Source organism: Phasianus colchicus, chromosome 3, assembly GCF_987193195.1.
Source record: "Phasianus colchicus chromosome 3, bPhaCol1.hap1.1, whole genome shotgun sequence".
Lineage (NCBI taxonomy): Eukaryota > Metazoa > Chordata > Aves > Galliformes > Phasianidae > Phasianus > Phasianus colchicus.
The window spans coordinates 15,320,136-15,335,651 of NC_143438.1; the positions used below are offsets into that span (position 1 = coordinate 15,320,136).

General features: G+C 38.6%; 1 protein-coding gene across 1 annotated transcript in view; it reads right to left on the bottom strand.

Annotated features, from left to right (window-relative positions):
- Positions 1 to 15,516, bottom strand: part of PHLPP1 (PH domain and leucine rich repeat protein phosphatase 1) — a 130,470-nt gene that overhangs the window by 33,387 nt on the left and 81,567 nt on the right. Inside the window, exons 4-5 of the mRNA XM_031589262.2 lie at positions 10,370 to 10,536; positions 488 to 634 (exon numbers count right to left, since the gene is read on the bottom strand). Of these exons, the coding sequence (XP_031445122.2) occupies positions 488 to 634; positions 10,370 to 10,536 (314 nt within the window). The remainder of the gene's footprint in view (positions 1 to 487; positions 635 to 10,369; positions 10,537 to 15,516) is intronic.

Sequence of the window (15,516 nt, forward strand, 5' to 3'; positions counted from 1 at the left end):
AAGAATGTGAGTGACCTGTTAAATCACATATCCTTACTATAAACATACAAGTCTGCTGTGGTTACACTGAAATAATATACACAAAGGGCAGAAGAAAAACAAAGGAACAATGGTTTAACATCTGCTACAGAAGATAATGAACAATTAAAAGCCTTGGTAACTATGAAATTTAGGCCATGCTAATAGACATGTTACATCTTCAAACACCTCCACATATGTGATGACTGAAGCATGTAAGCAAGGCTTAAGGATTCTGTTCACCATGAAGGTGACCCTCGTGTTAAATACTGGGAACTGGTAGAGTTTCAGATACAAAGAGAGCTTACTCTACTTGTAGCATAGAACTGCTTCAATATAGACCTGCAAGACAGTTTGCTCTTACACAACCAGTTAAGCTTATATTGCTTTTCATAGCAAGATTGTGTGCAGTTATGTTTGTTGCCTTTATTATAAGGTTGTGTACATTAAGTTTGAAGAAAATACTTGCTTGTGCATCTCGCCTACAACTGCTGGAACACTTTTGAGGGCATTGCAGGACACGTTGAGCTCTGTCAGGGTTGGGATACTGCAAACCGCCAGTGGGAATTCTCCTAAATTATTATTGGAGAGGTTAAGGCTCTTCAACTTGGTGAATCTACGAAGAGATGAGAAAACAGAAAAAGTAGTGGAGCATAATACACACCAAGTTGCTTTGCAACAACTAACATGAAGTAAGCCTAGTTATTCAGATAAAAATTACATGTGCTTTTAGTTTATGTACTCAGAACAAGCATGGAAACTTCCAGGCACTCAGGTTCAGTACCATTTGCAAGAGATTCAATCGTGTTAAGCTAATATGGGAAAATAGGTCCTCTTGAACAACACGCTAAATGCATATAACACAGATCAGATCCTTCTAATCCATATAACATACTTCATTTCTGAAATGGTCTTCTGTGGCATCTGATCCTGTACTAAAGCACTACTGTATTTCTCAACACATTTTTTGATACTAGGACCACCTCAGTGATGCTGGTTACAAGGTGCAGGAACCTCACTTATTTCAACACAGTTTTGTTGTTTGGTTCAGTCCAGTTCCATTCATGCAAATAGATGCTACTGCCTTTCAAATAAGGAAACTCATTATGATGGGTTGGTTTGAATAAAAAAAGGGAAATAAAGCAAAACTAAAGTAGGACTTCTATAGTGACAAATTCTCAGGATTTTGATTAGGTGGCATCCATCAGGATGTAAAAGCTTGATTTCAAAATTTTGTCCTTGACATTTCACAAAACTCAAAATCTCTTTCATTTATCCAGTCACCCACAGAAGCAACTTGCACATGCTTGCCCTAGTAAAAATGACCAAGAATGGAGAAAAAACCAAGAGGAAGATGATTCAATTAGCCAGCACACATGTTCAGCAATGTTATTATAGTTGCCTAACAACCATTGGCAGGTATTCCGAAAGGCAAGTAAATGGATGAAAAGATCTGTGTCAGAATCTGATACATGGGAGGAAGTTTTTTTTCTGGCACAGTTTATTCTGGGATATTTTACTTAAACTAAATTTTCCCTTTATTAACTCTCAGGCCCTTTATTTTGTGAGCAGCTTTTTATATAACAAGATAACAGAAGCAAAACTGCACCTACAAATCCCCCCATTTCAGATAGGAGTCATCACTGATAGTATGTGCCAATGCATCCATAGCCTCTGCATTGGCCCAACACACTCTAATCTCAAAGCACTTCTGCCCCAATTAAAAAACAAGAACAGAAAATGCACTGAGCATTAAGCCACTTATAAATCTTTAACATAAGACGACCCTTAAAAAAAAAAACCTTGCCAACTATTACAATTAACTGGTACACAACTTCAGTATTACCTAAAAATCAAACCCAAGTCACTGAAAAAAAAAAATCAACATGAAAGCACAAATAGTGCCTTCGTTAGCACATGTCAAAGGGGATGTGGATTTTACCCAAGAGACAAACTAAATACACTTAATATTTACAATTGTTTCCAACAGACTTCGGTACGCTGTGCCACCTATTGGTATTTTGGAAGAAAGATGGAGACAAAAGAAGAAGGAAAACTCATGGCCAGAACTAGCACAGATTTTGAGTACTCCATGCTATGCTGGAGGCAGAAGTAGTTTGGAACAGAGTTAGATGGAGAATAAATGAAATCTTGCAATGAAATTACTGCTGCAGGGAAAAGAAATGCTACCGTGCAGAAACAATGACTAATGCATCTCTAGAGGGAGAATGGTAAAAATAAAAGAGTGCTAGGGTAAGCTAGCTGATGCTAATATGGGCTGTTAGCCATACACACACAAAAATAAATGAAATACCTTCCCATTCTCCTGTTTTAGGAGGAAGGGCTTAAAAATCTTGAGCCTAAAAACTAACACCCACTATCCTGCATTTATCTTGAAGATTATTGCAGTCTTAGGCCAAAGATAGAATGTCACCCTCAATTTTGAGGCAATTCTGTGGTAGGACAGCTGCCTCCCAGCTTCCTCAAAGTCACCTACAAATACAAGTCCCAGTGACTATGGAAAAAGCATTTCAAATGAGTTTTCCAGTATTTAGGTGTGCAAAAGTAGTGGTGAAGACAGGAAGTCAGTAACTAAAAGCTGACAGAGAAGCTTCAAAATGCAAACATTCCAATTTTTAAGTCAACCACGAGAAAGAATTAACTCATTTAATAATCAGCACATAGGCTACAGCCTTGGTCTGTGCTACTCCAGAGTCTCAGGAACTTCCAAAGCTTTTGCCCATCAGCCAAGTGAAAACTGCAATTTACTAGAAAACTCCAAACACAATCTTAAGATAAAATTACAGAAGATCAAGTTGTTACATAGAGAAAAGAGGATTTGAGGTGGGGAAGTGGAAGAGGAGGAAGCTAAAAATACACGTTTACACCAACTAGCTTCAAGGCACGTTTCAACTTAAATGTTTTTCTGCATGCATTCTCTTGTGGAAAATCATCCCAGGTCCACAGGAAAAAATATTTAATTTGTGTTTTACCTTTACTATCCTAAAATATATTTTAATATTAAGGGTCTTCAGTGACTTAATTTTTCTGAATTTTACTGAATTTCCAATTAATCTCATTACTAAGGACGTGAATTGTACTGGTCAACTGGTCTATATAACACGTAAGGAAGGATGAGTATCACCTCCAATACTGAATACATACAAACCAAAAATACACAAATAAGTTTATGTCAAATAAACCACAAAAGAAAGCTTACTGTTAAATAGTACTTAAAGTTGGAAGACAAATACTTTAAATATGTTCATCTGCAACATGCTGAAGTCACATTTCTTCTTATGGAGCAGTGTCAATTACAGTAAGCTACAACACGTGCCCAGAGTTAGTCTGCCTCTCATCTCTGATCATTCACACACCAAGCTATCCACACTATCCACAAATGGGTGAGTGCACTCCTGTTATGGAGCACTGCCATGCAACACATTTGAAATGCTGAATTGTTTACAGTGCTTCTCATATCAAGATACAGTCAGTGACATCAGCAACAGCTACAGCATGGCTGTAAGTCACAAATGAGAAAAGTATTTTAGACTTCATTTTTCTGTTGCTGCTGAGTTTACACGACATTGGGCTTCAAGCATTCTACAAAATGTTTTCTCACCCCCAAATCTTTATTGCTAACAGAAGCTGGGGAACACACTGATTTTTGCCCTCACAGTGTAACAGGAAAGAAGAAAACATTGCTCATTTGAGGTATGACAGCATAATAACCTCACATTAAGTCAGTGTAAATGCCTTCTTTCCTCTTCTTCTACCCTCCCTGGTTCTAGGATACATTATCTCTTAAAAAAAAGTCAAACTGAAGAACAACTCGATGTGCTGTGTTCAGTTAGCTTAGCAGGCTTTCTATTGTAATGACCAGCATAGAGATACTCATCTGGCCAAAAATAACCCTATTTTAAGCTAGAGCAAAATGTTCAAGTGTCAGCTCTTGCTTTTAAACACACAACATGACTGAACACTAATTGCCATAATTGAGCAAAAAAGCATACTTAATCCTGAAGCTGCCACTTCAGGAGCAGTATTAATTTGACATATGCAAAATGAGGAGAGGGGCTAACAAGAGTAGGTCATAGCATGGCAAAGCAATGAGCTGACACACTAACTTCAAATTCACATCTACTTGATGTGCACAAAGGAATTTGCATTATATGGTACAATACTTGTCTTTCAGATTGCTTGGAGAAGGGGTAAGTATATTCAAGACAGCCATACACCATGACTGGAACACAACCAAAAAGCCTGGTCTAACAAAGCCAGTCTCAGCTTACTCTTACCAAAAGCACTTTAACACTGATGTATTACTACACACCCAACAGAATACACGGCTTACAAAAAGACTCAGACTAAGTTAAACAATTGCTTTCCAAGTACTATCTCCAGTATATTTGGTTTATGTGATGATTGTGCTCTGTGGTTGCAGGTGACCATCACTTCAAGCAGCCACACTGCTGTCCCTCAGCTCCCGCATCATTTGCTAACAGAACTATGAAGGTGGAAACTCATTTTGCAGTTGCATCTGATTCATCCATCCATGGTGTATCACCTACAGGAACAACCAACCTAGTGTCAGAAATATTTCCGAGCGTCTCCATTTACAGGGAGGTGTGTAGCTGCAAGAGCCTTAAATAAGTCAGACAGTTAAAACAAACTATTTCAGCCCTCTTGCCCCCCTAAGTTTGTCAAAAAAAAAAAAAGCTGAATAAGGGCAGACTGGTTCTGCAGCAGCTATGGAAATTCACTTGGATGCCGCAGGTGAAGGCTTTGCCTAGCTGAGGTCAGTGGCAGCACTCCAAGTTTGAATACAGAAGAGTTTTCCACAGATGATAGCATACAGCAGGAAGGAGGAACTCTGTTTTGCTGGACAAGACTCCTGTTCATCCAACAGCCAAGTAACTGATGTCACACCATGCAAAGCCAGCTGGAATAAAGTCATCTCAGGCAAGGGGATCAGTTACACAGTTTGAGTAGAGATCAATTCTGGTCAAGTCAGAAGAAACTTGAACAAATTCACCATTACTTATCAAATTCCCCATCAGTTGAATGAATAAATGAAAACACAGTTGTGCCTGAATTTTCATGTCCTTCCTTTTCCTTAAACCCCACAGGGAAGGGGAGAAAAAAACAGACATAGCTGCAACTTTGGTATTTTCATTACCCTTTATGCCAACGTGCCAGTCATCCTGACACTTCTTCCCTCTCCTTCCATTTAATAATATAAAAGAGGCAACAATTCTGGCACGCAGACTTCAGTCTATATGCCAAAATTAATTGGTAGATTGCCTTAAAGAGACTGCACTGCAGGAATAACCTTAAATCCAGGCAGTTATTTTTCAAAACAGAATCACAGATGTTAAGTCAAATTTGGACCAACTTCAAGACAACAATAAAGCTCTTACTCTATTACAAAGCTGGTAAGACAATCATAAAGACTGGAAAAACAAAGTTGGTTTTGTTAGCGGAAATAATATAAACCTGCATTACTGTACTTGGTCGTTCCCAATTTCTTGCACATACCTAGAGCACACTGCTTCATTAGAGGGAAAAGACTATCTTTAGAGAAAGAACAAAATTCCTAGAAAAGTAAAAATGCATTCTCCTCCACATTAGAAATGTATATTTGAAATGCAAAAACATGAACTGGGGGGTGGGTTTCCAAGCTGAACATGACAACAGATCATTCAGAAACTTTTATTTCTTAAGATTGAACTGAAGTGTGCACGTAAATAGTTTTTAGGGCAGTCCTTCAGAGTACTGTCAATCTGTAAAGCATTCTTTGTGCAATAGGTGCCATTGATAGCCTCCAAGTCTTTACAGCTAAAACAAGGAATCAACTCTTCACACTATCTGTTGTTAACAAGCAAGTGCAACAGCTATTAGATAACCAAGAAAATAAGCATTATCCTAATAAGTTTACATGTTACCTCTAAATAGGTGCACGTTGAAACTCATGACAAGAAAAGCCTCACTTTGGAAGCCATATTGAAAAGCAATAGACAAGTCAGATTAGTACACTGCAGCATGGCTGGATTCCATGCCATTTAGAGAGTTATGACCATTTTTAGCTTAACAGTTCCACTAAATTGAATCCAATTAACAACTACGATTTCTATATTTGCAATACATTATTTTTAAAAATGTGATTTTACAGCATGCTTGTTAGTCCTATCTATTTTTAAACCTACCACTATTAAGGAGTTCACTGCTTCCAGACTAAAAGCTGCTACCTTTCTGTTGGAAGTCAGGAGGAATTTCAGATTGCACAAATATCCAAAATCCTTTAACCTTCTCATACACCATGGAATCAACTTGAAATTACTGCCACTAGCCCAGAACGATTCCAGCTGAGAAGACAGATAATTTCTTAAGAGGCTCTGGGAAAAATACCAACTGATCTTGAGATAAAAATCCACATCATCACCTATTAACAACCACATCAGAATAACTGTTCTTCAGATAAAACTATCAAGCATTGTTGTCTTTATTGTTAAAGCAAACTTTGTGACTTACTATATTTTCTCCCCCCTCACTGCTTTTTTGTTTGCTTGCTTCCCTTACATCAGCCCTGCAGCATGACAGGATTAAAGATCCACAACTTCCTCTTCAATACTGAAAAGCAAACTGTTTTCAATGCAAACAGGTTTTTTTTCCCCCAATTGCACTGACTGAAACAATTATATATAAAATGTGCATAGCCCACTGATACAGAGCAACAGTAAATAAAGGTTTATTCATTTACTTTAAACCTCTCCAAAACCATTAATCCCAAACTGTATGCATTTCAGAAGAAAAGTTGTGAAGTCTAATTGTAGACAAGGGGAAAGAAGTCTGGGAACAGTGTACAGAAGTCTCAACTTCTGTACAACAACAAAATGGTATATTTTAACCATTAACTGACATTAAAACAGTGGAAATTGTAGAATTTGTGACAAGACAACATAATGTCTTCAGTTGTTCCATCTGTGGCGTACAGTGGCTAAAACTCCCAAAGGGCTTTAGGGCTTATTCAGACTACAAGGATATTCATAGAATGGTTTGTATCAGAAGGGACCTTTAAGATCTTCTAGTTCCAACCCCCTGCTATTAGGCAAGAACACCTCCCTCTAGACCAGGTTGCTCAAAGCCCCATCCAGCCTGGCCTTGAATGCCTTCAGGGAGGGAGCATCCACAACCTTGCTGTTCCAGTGTCTCATCGCTCTCACAGCAAAGAGTTTCTTCCTAATATCTAGTCTAAATCTACCTTCTTCCAGTTTAAAGCCATTTCTCCTCATCCTGTTGCTACATACCCTCATAGAAAGTCCCTCTTGAGCTTTCCTGTAGGCCCCCTTCAAGTACTGGAAGGTTGCTCTAGAGCTCTCTCTACTTAAGGATGAAGAGACCCAACTTTCTCAGCCTATACCCCAGGGGAGCTGCTCCAGCCCTCTGATCATCTTTGTGATCCTCCTCTGATCCGCTCCAACAGCTTGATGTTCTTCCTGTGCTGGGGGCTCCAGAACTGGATGCAGTATTCCGAGAGGGGTCTCATGAGAGCAGAGGAGCAGGATCACCTCCCTTGATCTGCAGGCCATGCTTCTCTTAATGCAACCCAGACTCTTCCGGGCTACAAGAGCACACTGCCTGCTCATGTTGAGTCTTTCATCAACCAACACCCCCAAATCCTTCTCCTCAGGGTTGCTCTCAAACCATTCTCTGCACAGCCCTTATCTGTGCTTAGAATTGTTCCAACCCATGAACAGGACCTCGCACCTGGCCTTGTTGCACTTCAGGAGATTGACATGGGCCCACCTCTCAAGCCTGTCCAGGTCCCTGTGGATGGCATCCCTTCCCTCTACCACGTCAACCACACTGCTCAGCTTGGTGTCATCTGCAAACCTGCTGAGGATGTACTCACTGTCCACGTCGCTTACAAGGATGCTAAATAGTACCAGTCCCAACATCAATCCCTGAGGAATGTAATTTGTCACCAATCTCTACTTGAACACTGAGCAACTGACCACAACTGAGCATGACCATCCAGTCAATTCTTTATCCAGTGAGTAGCCTATCCATCAAATCCATTTTTTTCCAATTTGATGACTAGGTTGTCATATAGGACACTTCACACACATTATCACAGAACGTCTTTAACTTAAGTACTTCCAATTAGGGAATTTTTCAACTATAAAATTCCTTCTATCCATCCTCTGCAAAAGTCCATCCCACTTTCATTTAAAAAAAATGAATGTAAGGGAGAACAAGCATGTAAATAAGTTGTGTTAATCTTCAGAGATGAGTTTTCAGACTGCCTACTTTCACGTGTGTGAAATATGCTCTGTTAAAAAGATACAGACAACTATACATACTTTTCAACATTCAGACAGGTACAAAAGTTCACACCATCTCACTACTATAACCAAATACCTTCTTAGACTACTCACAAGGTAACTGAAAAGCTATTGTTTTCCTGCCTTTGATATACCTTTTGTTTTGAAATTCAGCATCCATGCACATTTACTAGATGACCATCTGGAATGACTTATGAAGAAAAACAGCAAACAGCAAGAGCTGCTAATAGCAAGACGAGTTTTCTTAAGATTGTCTTGTTAATGAGATTCTATTAAAAATTGAACCAGGAAGGGTAGGTATGTAAATGCCGATGCATTATGCTCACAACATCTAAGCACATAAATATTTCTGAAGCTTTAAATACTTCTGGGCTTGATTCACTGGTTTTGTGTCTCATGTGTGGCTGCAACTGTAGCTAGGAATTTATTATAAAAACCAAAAGTACCAAATAAGAACAGATTTTGTAGTTGTTTTGCAGTACTTTGAAGGAACATGAGTGAACAAAAACGACTTTTTGTTTATCCAATCAACTTCTAACTCACATAGCCCCCAAAAGTTTTGAAATTTTTATTAAATTAGATGAAGAAAAAGAAGTCATACAACTGGCAACAACCTGTGAACTTCTCCAGGTTCCCCTTATGTAAAATCTCAGAAAGAGTTTTACTCTGTCAGCTGAAACCTTTCTCCCTTGTATATTCAAACCCACATTAGCAATGAAAATCGTAATCATTTACTAATGCTGACCTTCTGCAAAATTTCTCTACTATTCATAAAATTGCAGCACTAAGAGAACATTAAACAGACAAAACATCACCCATCACATTATTTATAAGTGCTAATCCCAGACAGAATTAGCTGTGCACAGACAAAAATATTTAAGTATCTCCTATACACTTTGTAATATTTAGAGAAGACAAATGTTAAAAATTACAACATTAATTGCCTATATTCATCATCTGACTTATGCTAAAACTTCCACTTTTGGAGTAGAATTCCCATATTTGGAGATCTATACCAATATTCATAGAACACTTAATCCAGTATTCCTCTCCAAACTGTTCATAAACTCTTGGAAGCACTGCCTGCTTTGTTTGTGAAGTAAACCTGCTGGGTTCATTCATCTTCCATTATGCCAATTATTTTGTTTGTTTTTTTCCAGAAGAAAATTGGAATTACATAAAATACAAAAGTCAGCATAATCCATCTTGCACTTTTGGGGTTCTTTTTCAAAGAGGAAAGGACTTAGAAATGTGGTTTAAAACATGCACCTGAACATGACTATCTACAAATATAATTCTGAGGTATTCTGCAATTCAGTTATCAATGAAATTAAAATCACAGGTTTATATTGAGCATGGAAAATTCATCTTTCTGAACACAGAAAGCCTGCTGATTCCACAATTCTGAGAAACACACATTAAATCATTCACATCACTGATAGGGCTGCTATCTTTCCATTTGTTACATTCTTGATGAGCTGCAGTGGAAAGAACACCTGGAAGGTCACTGTTACCAGGGAAGAAAAATTACAGTTGAGCAGAGAAAAAAAGATGACAGGAATCTGGCTGAACTTATTAAATCTTCCATCAAGACTTTCTTAGCTCAAAAGATAACAAAAACTCAGAAGTGAAGTCACACACAGCCTTGTCCCCACCTAGAATGTTGCTGCTGGGCAACTCACCAACTCATTCTCTCATGCAAGTAACAGACTGAAGGATTACAATCTGGCCTCAGCAGGTTATGTATAAAGCAATTCAGTCCGAAACCGCATTTTAGATTGAAAATGGCTTCCAGAAAAGAAGGCAAACACTAAGTTTCTTATTAAATTTGATCTGTTTCTAGCTAGCACACAAAGTTCACTGATTTCCGAAGCCCTACAACCTGATCATTCCTATAAAGGAGGAGTTACTCATTATTAAGCCATTATTAATCGCTTAAGGAAAGTTCTCGGCAGTGGTCACTTGGCTCCAAGGGGAGAGAAAACAGTAGAACCAGTAGACTTTACCTTTGTAATTCACTAAGTGCTCTGCTTGCGGATGGAGTAGGGTTTAGCTTCAGGAAGTTCTGCTTTAAATTGAGATGAGTGAGGTCTTGGCTATAAAACAAGTTGGCAGGCAGATGCTCCAAGCTGCAGCATGAAAGATCCACTGAGCTTATGCGCTGTGATGCAACCTGGAAGTCAAGAGGTATACCAATACATTAATACCACAACAAAACAAAAACATTTCCTTCACCTCTACTAGCACAAGATAAACTTTTTAAATTGCAGCCCAGCCCAAGTCAGTGTCAGCTAAGTCAACGCAGCTTATGTCAGTACTGCAGGTTAACCCACAATCTCGCATCACCCGAGTACTAAAATCAGGTCCACAGATGGCCAGCAGTGCCAGACAGTGCAAAGCTTTGTCGAACTAATATTGAAATTTAATTCATTTTCAATGAAGTTATGGGATGCTCTGTGACCAAAAAAGATAGCTAAGGTATTTGAGAAGTAACAGCAGCAAAAATAATGCACAAGTCCTCTATGTTGTATCACAGCTGGTCAGAACACAGGCAAAATGCAAGCAGAGGTGAGATGCTAACAGCCACCATCATATCCCAGCCTCAAAGGTTGAAAACTGACAATGAAGAGCAGAAGTAGTTATCACATCTATATCTTACTGGGAAAACAAAACTGGAACAGCAACGAAGCAGTAAGCACTTCTCATTGTACTGCAATACTGCCAAGGGTAACAGATAAAATAGATTCGTGAACGTAACACGCTTCTACAGAAAGGAGAAGACGAGACACATTCTACAGAGGCCACACAGGGCTAGCATTATTCCACAACGTAGATCTACAGGCAACAAATTAAATAACTGAAACTCTTCCTCATCAAATCTCCAGAACATGACTGAGCAAACTACAACCTGCCAATTTATTTACTTATTCATTAACTTACTTTAAGAAAAACAACAAAAACACTGCCATCAAGAACTGTTTCTTACATTCTCTGCCCAACCCTATTAAAAATGCTCTCAAGGAGTCTTATTAAGGAGTCATGGAGTTGCCCATGTCACAAAGCACCACCTCAGTGGGATACAACACATTGAGGATTGGTAGGCAAGAAGGAGGGATCAAGAGCTGGAACGATGAAAGGCACATTTGGAGAAGACATGGCCTAGATTAAAGGAGAAAAAGCAAACAACTTTACCAACATCTTAGATTTCTGGGGCTGCACAAATAGTGCTCAAGCAGTGATGTGCTCTGTCAGCTGCTCACTGCATGAGAAGCAATCATTTTTGCCACTGGCACTTCGACTGCCCTCACATACTATGAGTGGAGAAGTACAAACACATCTAAGGGCCAGAAAGAAAAACAAACCAAAAACCCTTCATAAATAAAGTCCAGTGGCAGCTTATGAGAGCCTCTGAACTCCAAGGAAGGAGATACCATCTAATCTTCTGGGCAGAGATACAGCCTTTTCCACAAAGGACCCTGAACAGAGACAGATTTCTTGCTGGCATAAGTGAAGTTGTTTGCCACAGAAAGGAAGGCCAAAGACTTTTTTTTCTTCCTTTTCATTCCCTCCTTTCTAATGCAAGCTGCACAAGCCTGAGGATAAGTGGCCTCTATTACAAACACACAGCCATAAGCTTCAAGAGGAACAGACAGTGCAGTGTTTTTCCTCTAATAATCCAGTCCTCCAATATCTATCAAAATACTTCAATTTTTGTTACTCAGTTTGTTCAGTCCTTTTGTCATTGTTGCTACTATTTTTCTTCTTCATGTAGTATTAGAAAAAAATTATTCATAAGCTAGTCTCAGCAGTCATTTCTGAAAAGCAGATATTCCACCTATTTATTGTGCCAGAACCTGCCCAGTACAGCAAACTTCTCATCACATGGAAAACTGCTGATGAAAAAGCACTGACATCCATTAAACTCCAAGGAGAATCCGTAATTTCATGTGCAACGCTTACACATCCTGTTGCTCCAACTACTTGTTTGGAATGTGATAGAAAAAGCAATAAGCAACCCAGCAGCAAGGCCTGTCAGTCCAAAACATTTTGAAGTACCAGAAGTGATAACTCAAAGCGAGCCAGCAACTCCACATTCTACTGTGGTCTCAAGAAAAGAATGCAAATACTTTTTCTGTGAAAAAAAATCTGTTAAAAATAATTGTTTTTATAAGTTACATCCAGTTTGTGTGGCTTTTTATGTTGGTTTTGTTTGTTTTTAAAAGCAACCACTCTGATATACAAAGAATGTATATTAATTGTGCCACTGACAAATTCTACAATGGCTCTTCCACAGATAATTCTGGAAGTTAAAAGCACATTTTAAGTGGAGTTAGTTTTGGAATTGGTTGTAATTTTTTTGAAGTCTTCTTTTGTTGCTGTTAGCAAAACAGCACTCTAAGAATCATCTTCTGAATCATTACAAGGAACACTAATATAAACAAATAGTTATTCTCATAGGCAGGGATAAAGTCTTTTCTCTTACTGTTACTCAATAGTGCTCTGTAACAAATTCCTAGAGAACAGAGGAAAAGGATGAAAAACAAAGAACAACATCTCATTCACCAGAAAATTTCATCAGTTGTTTTCAAGTTAAATACTGAAGTTCTGAATAAGGGGATATTTCAATCTTGCATTTCAACAGATTTAAATGCAGTAAGGCTGCTCATGCATTTGTTTGCTATTGTTTATTAGGAGCAAATAGTTCTTTAACACACGATACACTTTTCAAACAAAGCACTGGGTTTCTCCTACCCACTGTGAGGAATCACTGCAGAGTTACGGTGATAATGGGTAAGAAATCTGACTAGAATACCCCTCTCACAGCCAAATAACAAAGTATGCTGAGGAAGAGGCATGATCTGCAGCAAGGAGGGTTTCTATGAGAAGAGAGGAAAACAAGCCATTCCACTGTAATAAAGTATCCCAACAAGTTATTTGGGTTGGGTTTAACAGACCTGTGCTCCAACAAAAATACTGAAGAGTCAGTGTGGTAACAAGAGTTGACAGAAGTGCTTTCTAAACAGATGTGGAATGAGTATTAAGCTCTTACTATGGTTTGTTAGGTGTTTCATTTTAAAATTCTTCCAAAGAAAAATATAACTGTTTTAAATACTTCATATGAAACCAAATGCAAAGGCAATTATTTTCTCCCAATCTAAATTCAAGTCTTTGACATAGGATATGATGCAACCTTCAACTTTTGACGGTTAAACTAGATAATGCTGGAGGTCTTTTCCAGACTTAACGATCGTGTGTGTGTGTGTGTGTGTGTGTCCATACCTCCCCAAAAAGGGTGAAGCCATTGCACAAAAGAATCCCTCTCGAATGTCTTCTAATCACATCCACATCTGCACACATCCCTGACACCTGCTTTCACATGACATCCCTGTCACATTTACCATGGTAATAAATAGGGAGAAAGGTTGAGGTAATGACTTTCTCCATGATGGCGTGACACAGTCTCACTTGCTGTAGCTTTAAGAGTCGTAGAGTCCACACCTATCTTTGCCAGAGAAGATGTGAAACAGCTTCACAACACTGCAGCTCTAACACATAGCAATATCTGTACTTCTGAAGCATCAGTTTTATTGGATTTTTAATCAGGAATACAAAGAAAAATGATAAAACATATAGCTCCTCTTCATTTCCCAAATCTGATTTTTAAACACTTCACAGGCAGTCATTTCATTGTAAAGTCTTCCATTTTAATACCAGAGGAGTTGCAGCACAGTACGGCCAAATAAAACTCATACAGCCCTGGTCTGTATCTTAAGTTTTGGGTTTTTTTTTTTTTGTTTTTTTTTTTTCAGTCTACAGGTATGGCACAGCATACTGAAATGCAGTATCCAAGAAGTGGTGTAGAACTGTAGTACACACGACAGAGATCCTGGTATCTACCCACTACAAATATCAAATCACTGTCACGACAACTTTTTCTCTAGTGCAATAAAACGCGGCTTTATTCCGTAAATACCACTACAACAAATAATGCTGGAGAACTCTGCCCCTGCACACGTCCTACTGCTCTCCACCTCAGAGCTGAACAAGTGACAAACAACTAGGAGTCTCCCAAACATGGATACTTATTTTTAAACATGCAATATTTGTACCACAGTAGTACTTAAAAGGATAAAAAGCTCACAAATATCAGCAGCATCTTAGAAGAAAAAAAGGTTTCATCAACATATTTAAATTATTTTTTAAAAAAGGAAAACTACTTTAAACAATGAAAATGCAGTATGGATTCACTGCGACTCTTGAGTAGTAGCTACAAAACCACAAATACTTGCATCAATCCATATTCTTGCCTGTTCTGACTCTACAGGGCTAAAAAACTGCTTTGCTCTGTCCAACAGTATAATAGCACCTCTGTTACCAAGCTGTGCAACAAGTCTGATTACAGTCTTTGTTTTAAAGCCTCGGCAATATTCCAAAAATGATCTGTCGCTGACAATGGATGTCAGCAATGGATGCAGCTGAGCCCAGCTGTATGGACAAACACAAGCCTTGTTTACACAAGACCATCTTTTGGTGTGACCTGCAGTATGAATTCAAACAAATGTAATTATATCTTTTTCCTGTTTACCCTCAGCCCATTCCCTACAGCTCTATTCAGATAAGAAATTACTATTTAGGACTTCAACAGAAGACAATTAAAATAACTAAACAGCCCACACTGTGAAAGCAGCCAAATTCTCTATTTGAACAAAGATGATGTTAAATTACACCTGCTGTAGACATGCTAATAGAGAAGTAGTATAATTTTCCTTTAGGATTTGTTTTTAAACAGCTTGATAACCATCACATCCCACCAGTGTATGCATAAAGCTTAACAGCAATACATACACTTGAAATGTCTAAACTAGCCACTTAGAGCAAGAAAGCTCCCCTCAAAACCAGGCCTGTTTCAAATCCTAGCCCTCCTCTGCTCCCTGTTCCAGTGTCACAGCCCTATATATCAGTGGGACCTTCAGAGCAAGTCACAGGGCCCCTGCTCCACCCTCAAGAGCTGAGAAAGCATGCAGGCTGCCAAGAACTTCAACAGAAGAGGAAAGAAAAGAAAAAAGAAGGTTTTCTGTTGCTTTAGAGCCTTATATTTGTGTTCTTTAAATGATAACTTTAAAAATGGAGGCAGTCCAAAGGGTGAAAAGTT